Here is a 19127-nt window from a genome sequence, read left to right as displayed (position 1 = left end):
GTAATGTAATGTTCCTCCATCACCGCTAGTATTGATGCAGGGGTAAAAATATCCTTTTCAAATGGGGAGTAAATGAGCTTTTATTTTTCATTCTTTTTATTTGCAGGAGGAAGCTGAAATACAAGCAGAACTTGAACGTTTGGAAAGAGTTAGGAATCTTCACATAAGAGAACTGAAAAGAATAAATAATGAAGATAATTCACAGTAAGAGACTTACTGTCTTAATTTTGCATGTCTATTTTTAAAAAAAGGCTTTAAAATCACAATTTACCTACAGAGGAGAGGCTCGTTCATAGATTTTTCTCTGGTTCTCTTTGTTTATGTATATATTTTAAACACGAACTTATTTAAACTTTTTAAAAAATAGAATTACTTACAATTTGATAAACTTATTAATGGTTTTACTGAATATGCAAGAAATAACATATATACACAGCTTATAATAGTACAGAACTAAAACTTGCTAGACCTTATCACTAGGCTAAAAAAAAAATACTTGCAAGGGAACCTAATGCAATTCACTCAGCTGACAATAATGCAAGGAAATGACAGGGAGGTTTGATGCAACAGCAGCAATTTTGTGATGCAGTTAAAATTAGTTTTGGTTTTATTGCAGTGTTATTTTGCTAGGTACAGGTACCTAGTAGGAAAAAGACAAATTCAAAGTCTTTTGTGTTATGTTAAATGTTACTCTCTACTTCAGCTTGCATGGCAATATATCATAATGTTAAATCATTGTTTAATATTAACTATTACTGTGTAGATTTAAAAGTAATAATTATGTAACTAAAAAAATTAGTCTGTTTTCCATGATAGCGTACACAAATGCTAACACTAGTTTCACCAGCGCTTTAAGCTGGTACCATTGCTTAAAAGGAACTGGTTCTGCCTATCCCTGACTACTTATGCCCTTGCCCTGTTTCCTTTCACATGCTTGCAATGGCATTTCTTTACTGAACAGATGCTGGAATTGATCCAAGTTAAAACCAGCTCCTGTGGTTTCTTTTTCTGGATTAATTTTAACCCCAGATCAATTTCCTGGTCTAGTTCTTTGCCCCAGTTGCCACAATGCTTATGCTTCCATGAGGAGAGAGGGCAGTGTAAGGGTGGGATGAGGAGCAGGAGAAGGAGATGATGGGATTGGACTTCTTTCTTTCTTCATTAGTAAATGTTTATGAAACAGTAGCCTTAAGACTTCAGGATTTTATTTTTTACTTTTTAGACACAATAGAATTATATCTACACTGAGACTTTAAAGCACCAAGATGCGAAATTGTGCTTAACTGTTCTAATCGTCCCCATACCTACCCTGCAGGAATACAGAAGATTTTTGTTACCAAGTGGCAAAAGTGCTAATTGATAGCTAAATTGGTGTTGTGTTTTGGATATGAAAAATAATGGGTGTTTATTCTTGCAGTTCAATGGCAGAATATTTTATTTTAAAAATAAATGTCCTACAACAAATGAGCAAGCAGTTCTTTGCAGTTTAAATGAGAACCTTTTTTAATTTTCAGTGTTTGCATTAGAAAATTTTTATTTTTTTTCTCTAAAAAAAAGGAGTCCTTCAACAAGAAAGAATAAATGCTACAGGCTTTGACTGTGTATATATTGTATGTGTTGGGCAAAGGATGTCCAAACTACAGTCCAGTTGAAAACAGTTACAGGACATGGACCAGCAGAATAGTGCAGCTTCACTGCTTTTTCTTCTGCAGTCAATGTTGACACATTTTATGGTACAGAACAAAAAGCTTGAAACTGTGTGCTTGTAGGAGTTTAGACTTGAGGATTTACCAAGCGGCCAAGCTGCAGCTTGCACTCGTAACACAGAAGACAGAAGCAGTGGAGAAGTAATCTAGGTCTATAGCCCCTGCTGTCTTTCCTAACACATCTTGGCAACTTGGCCATTTGATAAGGGACAGGGTTCTGAAGCAAAGCAGCCATTGGGTCCTGACTCAAATCCTGTTGGGTTTTCAGCTTCCAGCTGTGGTGCAAAGCTGAGCCCTCTTTCTTGTTCTAGCAACATTCCCCTCTATGTCCTTCTACCCATGTATGCCCTCCCCAGACATCCCAAATGTAAAGTAGGCAGCAAACTCACCTGTTCAGCGTTCCAGCCTCGACAATGAAGACTAAGAAATATTGCCCAGTTTAGAGATTGGTAAACGTGTACATCTGCATATGTTCTTTACAACTGCGGTGGGATAACAGGACAGGTTGAGAGTGTAGGTTAAGGCTTCCCTGTCTGGGTTTAGAACCCATGTGAGTGATGCTGGGGCTACCTGCAAGGTGCAGATTCTGGGCCATGGAGAACCACACAGAGTAGCAGAAGCAGCAGTGAAGAGGGAAGGTGGTACGGTTCACAAGGTTGGCCCTGCTAGAGGCATACATGTAATAGAAGGATCAAGAAAATACAAATCTAAATTTGTTGTGTGTGGTTTTAAAGAATTGGGCTGGTCACATGACATCAACTGCTACCTCTAAATTTGTTATTTCTTCTGCGCTGAGTGCATTACTGCTTCTGATTTTTTTTTAAACTGTCTTTAGCATTGAAATATGTATTTTCATAGTGAGGAAGAGGAAAGGTTTATGTTTAAAAGGGGCACAGTAAGCAAGAATATGCGTCTTCCCTCAAATGCTTGACATCTATGACCATACCTCCAAAACTGTAGAGAACATGGAAGGATGGGATGACCTATTGGCAGACTAGTCCTAAACCCTTCCTTAAAGTTTTCTATGGATTATAACTGACAGCTGTCCCTGGATTAATGAATATAGTTGTCTCATCATTGCACTAGAATTGTGATGGGTATTTACCTCCCTTCCCCCTGGTTGGATGGAAGGATTGTATTTTGTCTTCTGCACATTTCAGGAGAGAGTATACTCCTTTTCTCTCTCCTGCAGCATCATTTTGTGTTTGGAAGGAGTGTTTTCTTCTTGCTTTTGATTAGAGTATGGGCAGATATTCAGTCGTTCGATGTGTTTTCCCCATATTGCTGTTTGTTATTTGTTAACTTCTTAGTGTTATATAAAATCCATTTTGTTAAGAAGAGGCAGGTATGTACAACAGGTCTGGTCATGTTTCCTGTGAAATTGGAAGAATATCCTCCTCATCTGTTCCAGAAAGCTAAAGTTTGACACTTCTCTAAAATTTGGCACAACAGACAGAGGGCCCTCATCACGCATGTTTAAATTTAAGGGTGCTTTTCTTATCCTAACAAAAATAAAGAAAAACAACAAAAAGTTTGCCAGAATTGGCTGATTTGAGGATGGTGTTGTGGTAGTGTTTGTACACTAAATAGTCAAAAAGTACTGAAATTGGCCATCTTGTATAGTTGTGCCATAAGGTTACACATGGTGTAATATTGTTCAGCGTATTATATATTGTTAGTAAAAAGAAAGCTCCGTTTGAGAAGTAATACTAAAAGGTTTACATTTTAGACTCTATTTGTATACTTCCAATAGAATTAAATGACTTTTTTTTTTTTCTGTTGAGATTTAAAGATCACCCCACGTTGAATGAACGGTATTTGTTACTCCACTTACTTGGCCGAGGTGGCTTCAGTGAAGTATACAAGGTAGAGTGTGTTGGGTCTGCTAAATCTAATGTTTGAGCCATGTACATCTGTCCATTTAATTTGAGGGAGGAGGGAGGGAATCTAAATAAGCAGAAGGGCTGTAATGTGGTATACTCTTGAAACACTGGTTAAGCAAACTTCGATTAACCTGTGGAGGGAGGTAGCATTACAATAGACTTGTCAATAGACTTGTGAATTACATGGCAATTTTTTTCCTCTCTTTATTGGATGTTAGTTTTATCACTTTGGTTATAACTTTCCCATATTTGTGGGGTTCTTTTTTAGGCTTTTGATCTTTATGAACAAAGATATGCTGCTGTGAAGATTCACCAGCTTAACAAAAGCTGGAGGGATGAAAAGAAAGAAAACTACCACAAGTAAATATTAATGACTTACGCTTCATATGTTAAATTGAATAGCATTTTATTGATTGTAGAAGCTTAATGTATCCATCTTCTTTTAGACATGCCTGCAGAGAATATAGAATACACAAAGAACTGGATCACCCCCGGATAGTTAAACTATATGACTACTTCTCCCTGGATACAGATACGTAAGTACTTAAAATGATACGCTTTCTAGAACTCGGCAAGGATTTTAGTGCTGTGTGTTAGATAAACAGAAGTGAAGAGTATTTGAACAAAAATAATAAGTTCTTGCTTTCAACCAAAGCATCTAGGGTTTCCTTAAGGGGACTTAAACCAAAAAAACCAACACACACTAGTTGCAGAATTTTGTCTCAGCTAAATATTGCAGGCCTTCTGTAAAGTGATGAAAACAATGTTTTACAGCACCTGACTAGCAAGCCCTACAAGATGTCCTGATGGTGAAAAGGATGTGCAGTGCTGTAATGGTTTTGGGCAGAGCAAGGACTGCTGCAGGGCAGCTCCGAAAAGGCTGCTGTAGTATAGACAAGTTTCCAAGACTAAATGACATCAGGAGCATTATTTGTGTTTCCAGCACAAATCAAAAACATAGCTCCATACTAGCAACTATGAAGAAAATTAACTCTACCCCAGACAAAACCAGCATGTTCTCCACCCTTTACTCCGTACCATTTACATCATGCTCGGGTCCCACACTATCCAATACATTCTCATTACCCACCACCCCCCTTCCCATCCTTTGATACAATACACAGATCCCATTCCCTTAGTTTATGGGCCACCCCATGAAATGTCTGTAAAATGTTCACAAAATGTCCATTTACTCCATGACTTTGGGCTCCTTCTATTACAGTGGTAACTTAGGACAGGAGAGGTGATGTGTTACATGGGCACCAAAGCCAGCTCAGGTTGAGTCACTGCTGCACTTGAACTGCTTCTTGTAAGGCTTCTTCTCCATTGGTTCAGGTGGTTCCTGCTATAGTAATTCCTATAACATGCAACTCAGATCATGGGTTAGAACAATTTAAATGTATTTCCATTACAGTCTCCACTCCTGGTTCTTTTGGACCAAACCATAGGGTTTAACATTGCAGTGAACTCCGTCCGTTGCCCCTGCTTCACCTTGGACTTATCCACAGACTGCAGTCCCATAGGGTGTACGTGCTCCAAGTGAAGCCTTATCTATGAGCCACAGTCTCTTCAGAGGTATACCTGCTGTGGCATAAATTTATCCATAACCACAGTCACTTTGAGGTGCAGCTGTTCCAGCATGGCCTTCTCCATGGGCTACAATACATTCAGAGATACACCTGCTCCAGTGTGGCCTTACCCACAGCCACAGTCCCTTCAGAAGTAAACCTGCTCCAACATGGCTTTACCCATGGCTGCAGTCCCTCCAGGGGTGGTGTAGCTGCTCTGTTGTGAGCTTATCCGTGGCCACACGCCTTGAGGCTCCAGCATGACCTCATGCACAGCCACTGATGCTTCAAGGTGTACCTGCTTGCAGCATGGACTTATCCTTGGGCCACAAACCTTTCAGAGGTATACCTGCTGCAGCAGACATAACCACAGCTACAGGTGCTTCAAACATGTACCTGCTCTGGCCTGTGCTTTGGAGTGTCCTGCTCCTGTGTGGACTCATCCACGGGTCACAGTCCCTTCCAGCTTGAGTTCACACCGGAGTTCATCATGTTCAGTAGAGCAGCACAGAAAGAGCAGCGGTGCCCTGGCCAACTGCCAGCCCAGGTGCATCGCCATTGCTGTTACCAAAATGTTCCCAGCAGAGTAAGATGATAAACAGTACAGCAAGCAGCAAAAGCAGAAAGCAGCCACTAATGAGCACTAGACTCTAATATACAGTAAGGCAAGCAAGCCCCATGGCAAGCACAGAAGCCTGCTGATTAATAGCTAAACAGCAATAACAGCTATAAATTCAATCTAGCACATTCCACTCAAATCTGTAGTTATCTCGAACCCTTCGAACCCCATGTTGGGTGCCAAAGAGGACTGTCATGGTTTAACCCCAGCTGGCAGCTAAGCACCAAACAGCGCTCGCTCGCTGCGCCCCTGGTGGGATGGGGAGGAGAATCAAAAGAGTAAAAGTGAGAAAACTCATGGATTGAGATAAGGACAGTTTAATAGGTAAAGCAAAAGCCACACACAAGCAAAGCAAAGCAAGGAATTCATTCGCTGCTTCCCATCGGCAGGCAGGTGTTCAGCCATCTCCAGGAAAGCAGGGCTCCATCAGGCATAATGGTTACTTGGGAAGACAAACACCATCATTCTGAATGTCCCCCTCTTCCTCCTTCTTTCCCCAGCTTTATATGCTGAGCGTGACACCATATGGTGTGAGATATCCCTTGGGTTAGTTTGGGTCAGCTGTCCCGGCTGTGTCCCCTCCCATCTCCTTGTGCACCCCCAGCCCACTCGCTGGTCAAGTCGGGTGAGGAGCAAAAAAGACCTTGACTCTGTGTAAAGCACTGCTCAGCAATAGCTAGAATATCCCTGAACTATCAACACTGTTTCCAGCACAAATCCAAAACACAGCCCCATACTAGCCACTGTGAAGAAAATTAACTCGAGGCAGAACCAGTACAGTGAGCATGAATGTTCTGATTGATTGATGTCAGTTTTGATAAGCTAATAGTTATGCCATGTGTTCTAATAACAATTTCTTTCATGTAGTTTAGTATTCAGGCAGCCATTCTTAAACTTGCCAGTATCAAACTAGGTTGTCATGTCTCTGTGATTGTGCGGTTTGATACATTATTTAATTTTGCCTTTCTGAATTCTACCCTAGGTTTTGCACAGTGTTAGAATACTGTGAAGGCAATGACTTGGATTTCTATCTCAAACAACATAAATTGATGTCAGAGAAGGAAGCTAGGTCCATTGTAATGCAAATAGTAAATGCACTACGGTATCTCAATGAGATCAAGCCCCCTATTATACACTATGATCTTAAACCAGGTAAATAAGGAATGTTATGATTGAAAATGTAATCTACTTTTTTAATCCTTTATTTTGTTTGTAATTCATGCCTGAAAGTACCAAAATTATCTTCTGTATGTCAGGCTTATTGTAAACAACTGAAAAAAGTGTGTACTTTTATTTCTAGTTTTATTGCCAAAATCGTCTGTCTTTTCTTTGGAAAAATGTTTTTCGTAAGTTTTCTACTTTGTATTATTTTGATTTGAATTTGTAGAAAAAATATATACAGCACATAGATACATACGTTGGTATTTAGCAATATAAGCAGATAAGATCATTAGTTGTCTTAATCCTGTCTGATCATCATGGAATGCTGATGTGTAAATAATTTTCCCCTTGGGTATTTTTTTAGCCTGTAAAGAATTGAAATAGGTGAACAATCACTTTCAGTATGCCAGCACAAGCACTTCAAAACAGGACTTTACAAAAGTTTTCTTTACAATGAATAATAAGCATTGTCATAAACAATGTATTCTGTCTTGATTCCATGGCCTGTGTTTTACCACCTTGCATGAATGATGCTTGTATTCTTCATGTATTTTAATCTGCTACACTTCAAAGCCTGTTTGCTTGCTGCTGTGTAATAAATTGTTCATATAGATTTCTCTCATATTACGAAATTGTACAAAATGTATTAGTAGTCTCATTAGATTTTGTTCTCAGAGGAACTTACTCAAATATCTTTTATATCAAGAAATTGTTGTACAATTTTAACACATGGAGTAAGATTCGTAGTGTTGCAGCAATTTATTGGCACAGTATTGTGGCATATGCAAACCCTGAAACCTGTAGTGTAGGATTTGTTCTGGGCAGAAAAATATGAAACTTCATTGTAACAAGTATTCTGCAACGTTTTGGTGTTTTCCTCACTACACTTTGGTGTTTCCTTGCTGTCCAGCCAGCTCCCAGCTGAGGGAGCCATTTCAGATGATGATGATAACCTAGAGTTCCTGAGACTGCACTGAAATGTGTCATAGTCAAGTTACTCTAGACTTGAGGATATAAAGATGATGTAAAGTTGCCATTTACCCCTCATGAAGTTAGATGTTGATGAAAATTGAATCTGGTTTTGAAAATAAAGCATTCTGTTAGCTTTTTTGAGGTAATTTTTTTTTTTCCCCCTGGATAGGTAATATCCTTCTTGTAGATGGAACAGCATGTGGAGAAATAAAAATTACTGATTTTGGCCTGTCCAAAATAATGGATGATGATAGCTACGGTGTGGATGGAATGGATTTAACTTCACAGGGAGCAGGAACTTACTGGTAATGCCTGGTTTCATTTTGCTGTTTAGACTCTGGGTCGTTGTTCAGGTTTCATAAATGCTCTTTTATAAAGCCAATTTGGAGAGAGCTAGGATTAAAAATATTAATATGGATGACAAATATTTTTGTGCAGTACTGTGAATGTTGGTATTCCCAAATGTTAAAATGGTAACATAACAAGTAAGATAAGAGAGTGTGAGTGTGTGTTGTTTATTTTTTATATATATATTTATATATCTCTGTCTAAAAATCACTATGATTTAGAAACATGGCTTCCCTGAAGAAGTGGGTGTTTAATCTTTGGCTGCAGGTGGTTGAAGATGTTTGACAGAGCTATGATGATTAAGTGTGAGTGCTTAGTCCTTGGAAATCTTAGAGCAGGGATTACCAGCAGGTAATGTTCTTAGGACAAAAAAGTATTTACTCTTCCATCCTAAAGGTTAATGACAGCTCAGCAGCTGTTATTTGTTTTCTGTGTGCACTAGCATGCTTGTCCAAAAACCTGAAGTTCTAGAGCTGCCTACAGAATAGGAATGACAATAAACATTTTATTGCTTACAGAAAAGCTGTTTCTAGAATTTGCTCTCTAAAGATGCAGCTTCTTCGTGGCAGAGTAGCTCTTTGAGCCTGGGTGCATGGTAGCTGTGTCAGGGTGGGTGGAATAGAAAGCCTGTATTGGTCAGGTTATTGTGAATTCATTTGCTCTTTCTCTCCTCACTCTGCCTGTAGCAAGATCAAGAGTCAGGAGCTGAAACCTAACTCTAAACAGAGAAACCAATATCATTCCCATTTCGCTGCAATTTTTCCCATATTTGGAAGTTGCACATAATAAAGTTTTTGCCTTTAGGAACACAAATACGCATACTCTTGCACAAATGCCATTGCGCACATGCTGTGGAAAGACAATTATTCAAGTTGAAGCATTTTAGAAGTGTTAGGCTTTTGCTGCTCTTTTTAATGCTTTACCTATTTAAACACCAATTATAATATTTTATTGTAGGAATTTATGTCAAAAAATTTTGGCCTTTGGATTTCATCTAAAAAGCCACAGGCACTAGTGGTGCTGTAAACTAAGAGATCAAAAAAGGTCTGTGACCATTACAGGTTGATGATGAATCTCTGCATTTCCAATTCATGTTTTCTCTTAGCCCAAAATCTTCATTAAGGAGGGAAATACTGTGAGTGAGTTTGAGGTGAGGGATGAGTCTATGTAGAGCATATTGCACAAACTATCAGAAGCATGGTCTTGGAAGGGATTTCCTCAGTTACTGGGTCCAGTTGCCTGCTTTTCCCAGGCAGTTAGGTCCCATAATCTCTTTTGTAAACTTACAGACATTTGTATTAAATTTAGTTTGTGTTTTGGCCCCAGTAATCTGATTTGAACTGTGTTCTGTAACCTCAGTTCTCTGATCATTAGAAACCTAATCCTCTAATTTTCAGACTGTTTATTTGTGACCAGTTTATACTTGTTTGTTCCTGCGCCAACACTGTCCTCCCTGAAGTGGGTTGTTTCCCTTCCTAGTACTTGCTCCTTGGTGTTTTTTATAGTCTTCAATTTTTTTTTTCCCTGAATTGCAGGCTTCCCATTCTTCAGATCATTTTAATAGCTTTCTTTGCACTTACATCACTTTAAGCTCATTTTTCTTGATTGTTGTAATCAGAACTGTACACAAGTATTCCAGAAGAGATTTTGTGATACTGTGTGAAATTCATATTTGTGATGCATTCTTATCTCATTTTTTTGCTTATTTCCATCTCCACAAATACTTACTCAAAATTTCTTTAAAAGCCCTATATGCTATTGATGAAAGAATGTCTGATTTGTAGTTGCTCTAATAGTTTTTATGCCTTTTTCAATTGTAGATATTACAGTCAATAATACTTAACTGCCCCCATATTGATATGTTTGAGAGGTTTTGCTTGTCTTTTAAAGGAGGTTCCATTTCACTAGTTCTTCTGTAATTCAGGAATGGCACAGGAACTTCCTCAATTTTCAGCTCTTTAAGTATGGCTTCCTACAGATTATAGGACTGGAAATAGCAATCATCTTTGTCTACCATATGCTCCTCTGGTTAACATCATCATTCTTACTAAAAACTTAGGTAAAGGGTCTTTAAACCACATCTACATTATCTTTGATTCCTAACCAGACCTTGCTGTACAATGCCCTGTATGACTTTCATCTTTTCTTGCTCTGATAGATGAAGGTGGTTCATATTTAACCTAAGATCCCAATTATATATTAAAAAAAGAAAAAAAAGTTCTCATTAGTGATTTAGGGAATAAGAATGTTAGTATTTATGCTTGTATGAAAGCACAAGTCAATCTCATCTTTGTGCCCAGGAAGATCATGGAGCAGAGCCTCCTCAAAACTGTGCTAAGTTGCTTATGGAAAAGGAGGAGGTGATTGGTGACAGCCAGCGTAGCTTCACTAAGGGCAAATCGTGCCTGACAACTTTGGTGGCCTTTTACGATGGGGTTACAACATCGGTGGATAAGGGAAGAGCAACTGACGTCATCTACCTGGATCTGTGCAAAGCATTGTCCTGCACGACATCCTTGTCTCTGAATTGGAGAGACATGGATTTGATGGATGGACCACTCAGTGGATAAGGAATTGGCTGGATGGTCGCACTCGAAGAGATGCAGTCAACAACTCGATGTCCAAGTGGAGACCAGTGACGAGTGGCGTTCCTCAGGGGTCAGTATTGGGACCAGCATTGTTTAACATCTTTGGCAGCAACATGGACAGCGGGATTGAGTGCACTCTCGGCAAGTTTGCCAACGACACCAAGCTGTGCGGTGCAGTCGACATGCTGGAAGGAAGGGATGCCATCCAGGGGGACATGGACAGGCTTGAGAGGTGGGCCTGTGCAAAACTCATGAAGTTCAACAACACCAAGTGCAAGATCCTGAACCTGGATTAGGGCAACGCCAAGCACAAATACAGGTTTGGCAGAGAATGGATCAAGAGCATCTCTGAGGAGAAGGACTTGGGGATGCTGGTTGACAAGAAGCTCAATGTGACCTGGCAATTTGTGCTTGCAGCCCAGAAAGCCAACCATATCCTGGGCTGCATCAAAAGCAACATGAGCAGCAGGTCAAGGGAGGGGATTCTTGCCCTCTACTCTGCTCTTGTGAGACTGCCGCCCCTCCCCCTCCCCCTGGCAGTAGTGCCTTCAGCTCTGGGGTCCCCAACACAAGAAGGACATGGACATGTTGGAGCAAGTCCAGGGGAGGGCCAAGAAGATGATCAGAGGGCTGGAGCACCTTTCCTATGAAGGCAGGCTGAGATAGTCGTGGTTGTTCAGTCTGGAGACGAGAAGGCTCGGGGGAGACCTCATAGCAGCCTTCCAGTACCTAAAAAGGGCCTACAAGAAAGCTGGGGAGGGACTTTTTACAAGGGCATGTAGTGACAGGACAAGGGGCAATGGCTTTAAACTGGAAGAGGGAGGATTTAGATTAGGTAGGAAGAAATTCTTCCCTGTGAGGGTGGTGAGGCACTGAAACAGGTTGCCCAGAGAAGTTGTGGATGCTCCATCCCTGGAAATGTTCAAGGCCAGGTTGGATGGGGCTTTGAGCAACCTGTGGTGTCCTTGGGTGTCCTTGCCCATGGCAGGGGGGTTCGGAACTAGGTTATCTTTAAGGTCCCTTCCATCCCAAAGCATTCTGTGATTCTGTGAAATAGACCCTCTGTTTGACTGACGGACTATACGAAAACTGTAATGTCAGTTTCGATGGATGTGCAAGGTGTTGGAATGGTGATTGTAAGGCAACTGTACGGTTGTCAGAAGATCTGAGATGTGTATGTGAAGTATTTGTATAATTTGATATTTGAACAAGTTCTAGTGATGCCATACATCTACTTGCAAACATTGAGATGCATGTTTTGTTTTCCAGGTACTTGCCTCCAGAGTGTTTTGTAGTTGGCAAAGAGCCACCAAAGATTTCTAATAAGGTTGACGTGTGGTCGGTTGGAGTAATCTTTTTCCAATGCCTTTATGGTAGAAAGGTAAGGAAGATGTTTGAAAATCTTAGAGTTTTAGTGTAAATGCCAGTTTCCAGTAGACTCTGAGTTATAGTCATAAAGACATGAATCTACATGGAAAATTACTTTTGTTACTTTTTGGTGGTGTGCATTGATATTGCAAGAAATGTAGAAAATCTTGACTGAAACTTTTTTATTTACAGAATAGTTAGCAGTTTGCATTAGCGCTGCAGCAACTGACTATAGCATAAATATTTATGACATCAAAGTAGTTGGATAACTCTCATGAAGAAAATCATGTGCTTACTTTTCAGCCATTTGGCCACAATCAATCACAGCAAGATATCTTACAAGAAAATACAATATTAAAAGCCACAGAAGTTCAGTTCCCTGTCAAACCTGTTGTAAGCAATGAAGCCAAGGTAACTTTTTGTATAATCTCTGAGTAACAGTTAAAACATTCAAGGATTCGGCTGTAAAATTGCTGTTAACTGAAGAATGCTGTGGGACGTAGTAACTAAACGTGTAGGAAAACATAATGGAGAACTAGTATTTTTATTTTGTTTCATTTAAGAAAACTTATTGTGGGACTTCTTAAAATTGTATACTTCAAAGTGAGAATATTTCCCCCCCCCCGCCCCCCCCAAAATTTGCAAGCGGTTTTAAAGTAGGCCACCTCAAAAATTGTCTGCTTTGCTTTTTTCCAGAGGAACTTATGTGTCTCACTCAGGCTGTCTCACTAGGAGTTCTGAAATACTTCTGCTAACAGTAACAAGCTCTTTCTGAAAATAGTGAATGTTATTCTCTACAGCCTTATTGGCTTGAAGAACTCTTTGACTACCAAATACCTGGAGGATATGCGTGCTAATACTCTTCCCCTTGAAAGGTCATAGTATGTGTGTATTAACTCAAAACTGAGTTTAGAAACATAAATTCTTAAGATTAAGAATCTGTAAGATACGTTGATGCTGGTTCAGGAAATAAGACTGCCAAAATGGTTGATCTACCACAAAGGTGTGGATGGCAATGTTTCCTGTATTTAAAAATCTTATTTTGAAACATCAGTAGTATCAAACTCCTCTGGTCAGACTAGCTATTCAGAAACAGATTAAGGTGATTTCCCAAATGATTGCTGCTGTGAGCATCCGTAACACAAATCCAATTCTGTGAATATGGAAGAAAACATTATATATGTGTTACTTGTTTATAAAACTGTCCCAGTTTTTGAAAGATATATTCATAGCCAGATGCAGTAGAGATGTGGTGGTTGGAAAAAAATGCCAAGATGGTAGAATGCCTATTCAAGTTTCAGCAACTAATCAAAAATACTTAGATTTGGGATGCAAGCTAAAAAAAAAATTAGGAATGTTAAGATTTAGCTTCTAAAGATTAAAAGTAAAGGAAACCTATTTCTAGAGGCTGTAACTTCCCAAGAAAGTACGTCTTTTGGGTACATAAACCTGCTGGTACAATTTGTGGTATATTTCCATTGGTTGTATTTTCTAAAAGTAGTGTTAGTAAGCGAGTTGCAGTTAAGGTTATGAATTTGGTTGAAGAATTGCAGTTTGTACTGTTGGGTTGGGGTTTCTTTGGTTGACTTTTTTGTTTGCTGTTTTTGTTTTTTCACCCCCATTTGGACAAATTGTGTCCCTTGCATGCAGTTGACAAACACATCTCATACAACTGACAACATTACATGTTAACAGTTTATATCCCTGTCTTTTAACTTTGCATTTTTTTGTCAGTAGTAGTTTTCACATAGAGGATGTCGAGAAAGAGGAGACAGTTCAGTGTGGAGAATTGGCAACTTATTTTACATTCTCTGTGTATTCCATGTTCTGTTTGTTTGTTTGAAAGATAAAATAAACTTTTGGTGTTCTCCAGTCTTATTAGTATTGTCACGATAGCTGTAAGAGAGAGGGAGAAGTTATTCTCTGGTGGAAATGCTATAAAACAATTTCAGACTAACTTGTAAATTCAGACCGTTTATGATGACTGTATAGAATCCAAACTGTCTTTCAGATTTATAGGCCTGGCAGTTGGAAAAGAACAGCTTGTAAACTGAAATTCTGATTTGGAAAACATGGAGATGAAATAAATATGGAACCTGAAATGACATGTTAGTTTTCAGACTGTAACTGTCCTTTGATCCTCATCACTTTTTCCTGCTTTGTGCAATGTTCTCCTTTGCATCACAGTAATGTGTCTACAGTGCCACAGAAGCATGAAGTATTTTACAAACGTCTTAAACACAAACTGTTACTCTGAGGATCTTGCAAACAACTCTTAACAATTCATTTGTTATGAAGGATCTATTGAGAAGAATTTGATTAAAATCCATAATGTCCAAGAACATATTAACAAATATTAACAGATGTGCATGTTTTCTATTTTGTACCTTGTTCATGCTGGATATGTAAATGGTAGAAGTAAATTCTAGCAGGATTCTTTGGAACTTGTATCACAGATTTTTTTCCATTAATCTCCAGTTTTTAATTGGAGCAAGGAACAAACAGCTGAACAGATTTATCAAAGAAAAGATACGCAATCCTTTTAAATTAAGTAATGATGTGCTAATCAGTTCTGTAGCAATAATAAGGATTTTCTATCATTAGATGTTGAAGCCCAAGCTCTCAGGAGACCAAATTTTCTGTGTATGCTAGACATAAGACTTGACAGAAACTTTCAGCACAGAATGATTGGCATACATCATATGAACCTCAAGAACAGCCCTAAAGCTAGCTACAGAATTTTTCAATTGATTAGATATTTTTAAGCAGATGGGATTGAATTTTTTCTAGGAAAGGAGTTCCAGCTAGGTAGTGGTTTCTTAAATAGGCATTAAATAACTAATAGACTATTGGACATGGCAACCACCATTCTCAGATTTCACATTTTGTTCTCTTCCGTCGTGGCTCATGTGGTAATGCCTGCTTCCAAAGGTCAACTAAAGCATTGAAATTCTGTCCTTGCATCTTCTATCTACTCTTCATCTACCATACAGCTGAGTGGTTTTAGAAGCTCTCTGGAGCTCCCTTCTACTTTTTCAATCCTCTGACATTTGCTTCTGTTTTTTACTAAACTGTTCAGGGATAACACATGCAGAATTCTAATTGTGTGAGATGCTGATGTTTTACTTCTAAATACAGTTCCTAAACATGGGAATACATATTTGAAGTGTCATTATTTGAAGCCAGTTAATTTGCTGATTTTTTTTTTTTCTCCTGTTACATTACACTCTGTCATTGGAATCAGTAGTAAAATGTTACACTGTCATTTGAATTGAATGACATAAGAAGAAGAATTTGTTTAGAAACTAGTTTATCCAGGAGGACATGCATATTCACTTGTAAGCAGACATCATTATTTGGAATGGTATTGTAACTTTTTACATTTCTTTTCTAGGCCTTTATCAGACGTTGTTTAGCATACCGAAAAGAGGATAGATTTGATGTCCACCAGCTGGCTAATGATCCTTATCTTCTGCCTCATATGAGGAGATCAAATTCTTCAGGAAACTTGCATATGACTGGGCTAGCAGCATCCCCTACACCACCTACTTCAAGCATTATTTCGTACTGAAATTTCTCCAACCGAGGAATGGCATGATACCTTTGTGTAGTTTCCAGATGCAGACTTGAGCTTGAAAGCATTTGAGTGTTTTTACACAGGACAAATCTGATAACTGTGTTTTCAGACTGAAGTCCTCCTGCATAGTGTCATTTGTATAATTGGAATGGATCATGGACTGTGAATAAATGTACCCTTCTGAAAAATACCTTTAAACATTGAAGGATGACACTGCCTGTTACACACTAACAGGTATACTGTGTTTAAGACTGAAGAAAAGGTTTTTAGTTTTTTCTGGGGAACATTGTAAATAATCTTTTTAATACTTAAAGTACATTTGGTTGATACTGGAAAGTTCTAACATGAAGGGTAGTTTTTCATTATTTAAATAAAAAAGGGTAGTGAGCAAATTTGAAAACACAGGGAAAATTCCGTGCCTGGTTATAAACTATATAAACTGCCATCTTTCCAAGACATTGATCTTTTAAACCAAAGGAAGGAGTGTGAGATGGTCAAAGATATGTTCTGTATCAGATTCCTCAGATAAAATTGTAGTAGTTTATTTGGCAACTCAGGCTTGTACCTCCAAAAATGTGGTAGTGATTCACTGAATTTAGATTGGAAGGGTGATATGGAATTCCTGGTACTTAATTCTCAAATAGATTGCTAATTTTGAAATAGACTCAATTTTCTAAAAATACTATATTTGCTGTGGTATTGAATCTTGTGAAACTTTCCAGGCTTCTGATAAAAGCAAGCAACAGAATGAAACCAAATGCAAACAGGTCGTGTATAATGTTCTATGCAGGAATAATGATAAATTCCCTTCTAGCTCTATTGTAAATTGTTGTACAGATGTCACATTTTCAGTTAAATTTCAGCAACTTATTCCTGTACAAATGTTTAAAGTATGGCTTTTTCTAATTGGATATTGTATTTTTTTTAAGTCTCCCTCAAGGCGCTTTTAATTGCTGCTAAATGATGTTGCTTTTACTTTTGCAAAAGAATCAAATGACCTCCTTAAGGTGCAAGTCAACTGTACGTTACAGAGAGATTAAGAGTAGGTAATTCATGAACAATCAAGGCATGTGACACAGATCTGTGTTGGCAATATACAGTACAGTTCTCCAAGTCAGTTTATTGCGTTCTCGACCTGCAGAGCGCATGGATACTAGATGTAGAAGTCACTCATGATTATTCTCTATTTCTGGAAGTTCCTATCAACAAGGAAATGTTTCTTGTGGCTTGTACAGATATTTTAAAATGTGAAACTTTTTCTAACTGCCTTGTATGGTAGAAACTTATTTTTCAGAACAGTGTATCTCTCTCCCATTCACTATTCTTTTTACTATCCCATTCTTGACGCTGAATACCTATATGTAATTTTGTCCATGCTGCAGAAAAAGGAGGCTGTATTACCACAGGTTTTCATTTAGTATTGTACAGTTAAACTGTTGCTCTTGTTTCTGATGTTGCAAGCCATTTTGTTTTCATTGTATATAAAGAAACATTAACTGTCTCTTTAAGATGCTGCTGAAATTGTAGAGAATGTAGCCAAAACAGTAATAAACAATGACAGTTGAAATTTCAAGGTTTTCATTGAGTGTTCTTAGATTTCAACAAAGGGCAAATCAGCTAACCATGTCACTGTGCTGCTCTTAGCTATTTAAAGCAAACGCTCTTTAATTACAAACAAAAGGCCAATAATAGAATAATTAAAGTAACATTGGAGGTGAAAGGGGAGGCTTCCATGAAAGTTAAAATGTCTGTCCTAATGAAGTAACCAAAACATCATTTCACTGAATAGACCTCACAGAAACAACTTCAAGTATTTCACTGAGTCCTTATAGAGTTCCTAACTGTGGAATAACATTAGCTCGTAGAATAAAGTTAGACTTAAATAGACTTCTGCCTTACATTACACCAGAGTACTGGGACTGCATCCTTTTCACCCTCTACAGCGTGAGACCGAGTACAGGGTTCAAGGAGAATGTGCTACAGCTGTAAGTTCACGTTAGATTTCGTTCCTTCTTATTGTGCATGTGTCGATACTGGAAGTTAAGTTGAAGAATGTTTTGCCTAAGGAAAAGATGGAGGATTGTGTTAACTGTATCTTTCTTTATCTGGAATGTATTATGGTTACCCCTAGTAAAGGGAAGTTTGGCAATATATTAGGGAACTACTTAAGTAACCAGAAATTTTACAGCTACCTAAAAATATGGGGGTTTATCCATTGCAGTAATTACGTACAGACTTGTTTTTCCTATTGTTAGCATCTGGGAGTAGGCTGTTGTGGCTGAATACATGGCACTTACTCCAGCTTTACAAATACATGTTTCTGAAACCTAAACGCTCAATTTAAACAAAGTTTCGTGTAGAAATACAAGAAAGAAAAGGAGAGTCACCATCTCATCTTTTGAATCAAAGTTGTGAGGTTTGCACACAGTTGTGTTTGTGTTAGCATCTTACAGTACTGTTAATAAGCATTTTCTATCCCCGTGTGGAATCATTCAGTGGTTACAAGAAGACGTCTGAGTTAGTGTGTTTGGTGCCTGGCATTCAGCAATTTGTGCCTGGGATAGAAGTACCCTTGAGGACGAGTCTGGAAGCCCAGATTACTGCTGCTCATGGAGGAATGCTGATCCGCTCCTAGGTAATTCATGCGTCAATTGTTCTGTCTGTATTTCATGCACATTTTACTTATTTCGTCGCGTGTCATCCACCACTAGATTTCCTAAATTCTCTTCTGATTTAGCAGCAGGTAGACAAAATGAACGAAGTTAAACTTCATCAGGCAGTTTTTAATGAACCTTGGAAACAAAAGGCTTCCTTCACTTTAAATTCATAAGTACTTTAAAATTTCTTCATTTACTGGAAGATGCTAAAATACTACATTGCTGTATAATTAAAAAAAAAAACTACGTATGAAACAGAGGTGACTGTAAGAGAAGTTCTGCACTTTTAAGTATGACTGTAGTGCTATAGGTCATTGCAACAGAGTTAACAATGGTTGGCTTGTTTCTGGAAAACAGTGATGTTTTGGCACTTTTATTTTATTGTGTTTGCACTGCAGTTGTTCAGATTTCAGTGTGGAACATTATTCACCTGTAACGGTCTACCGTAGTTGATAGATGCTGTTTTAATGGAGGCTAGTTAAGATTTTAATTTTCTAAAAAGTGTTTTTAACACTCACAAGAAGTCTGGAAGAGCATCACATTGCTGGCCAGCTGCCCAAGCGCTATTGACCGCGCACACTACGGCTGTGAGCAAACCACTGCATAATTAGGCTTTCAAAAGCCCACAAAGCCGTGAGCCCTCTCAGTATGCGAGTCACGGGTGCGTGAGGTGCCGAGCC

The 19127-nt window shown here is 38.6% G+C and overlaps 1 protein-coding gene across 1 annotated transcript in view; it reads left to right on the top strand.

The window, feature by feature from the left end:
- The window catches only part of TLK1 (tousled-like kinase 1), a 45779-nt gene extending 29392 nt beyond the window's left edge, over positions 1 to 16387 (top strand). Inside the window, exons 12-20 of the mRNA XM_009703387.1 lie at positions 107 to 204; positions 3491 to 3572; positions 3858 to 3949; positions 4036 to 4125; positions 6759 to 6928; positions 8079 to 8214; positions 12115 to 12226; positions 12517 to 12624; positions 15608 to 16387. Of these exons, the coding sequence (XP_009701689.1) occupies positions 107 to 204; positions 3491 to 3572; positions 3858 to 3949; positions 4036 to 4125; positions 6759 to 6928; positions 8079 to 8214; positions 12115 to 12226; positions 12517 to 12624; positions 15608 to 15784 (1065 nt within the window). The 3' untranslated portion in view covers positions 15785 to 16387. The remainder of the gene's footprint in view (positions 1 to 106; positions 205 to 3490; positions 3573 to 3857; positions 3950 to 4035; positions 4126 to 6758; positions 6929 to 8078; positions 8215 to 12114; positions 12227 to 12516; positions 12625 to 15607) is intronic.
- Positions 16388 to 19127: the final 2740 nt, after the last annotated feature.

This window comes from Cariama cristata, unplaced genomic scaffold (assembly GCF_000690535.1).
Source record: "Cariama cristata isolate BGI_N322 unplaced genomic scaffold, ASM69053v1 scaffold9947, whole genome shotgun sequence".
NCBI classification, from domain to species: domain Eukaryota; kingdom Metazoa; phylum Chordata; class Aves; order Cariamiformes; family Cariamidae; genus Cariama; species Cariama cristata.
This window is presented reverse-complemented; position numbering and strand designations above follow the sequence as displayed.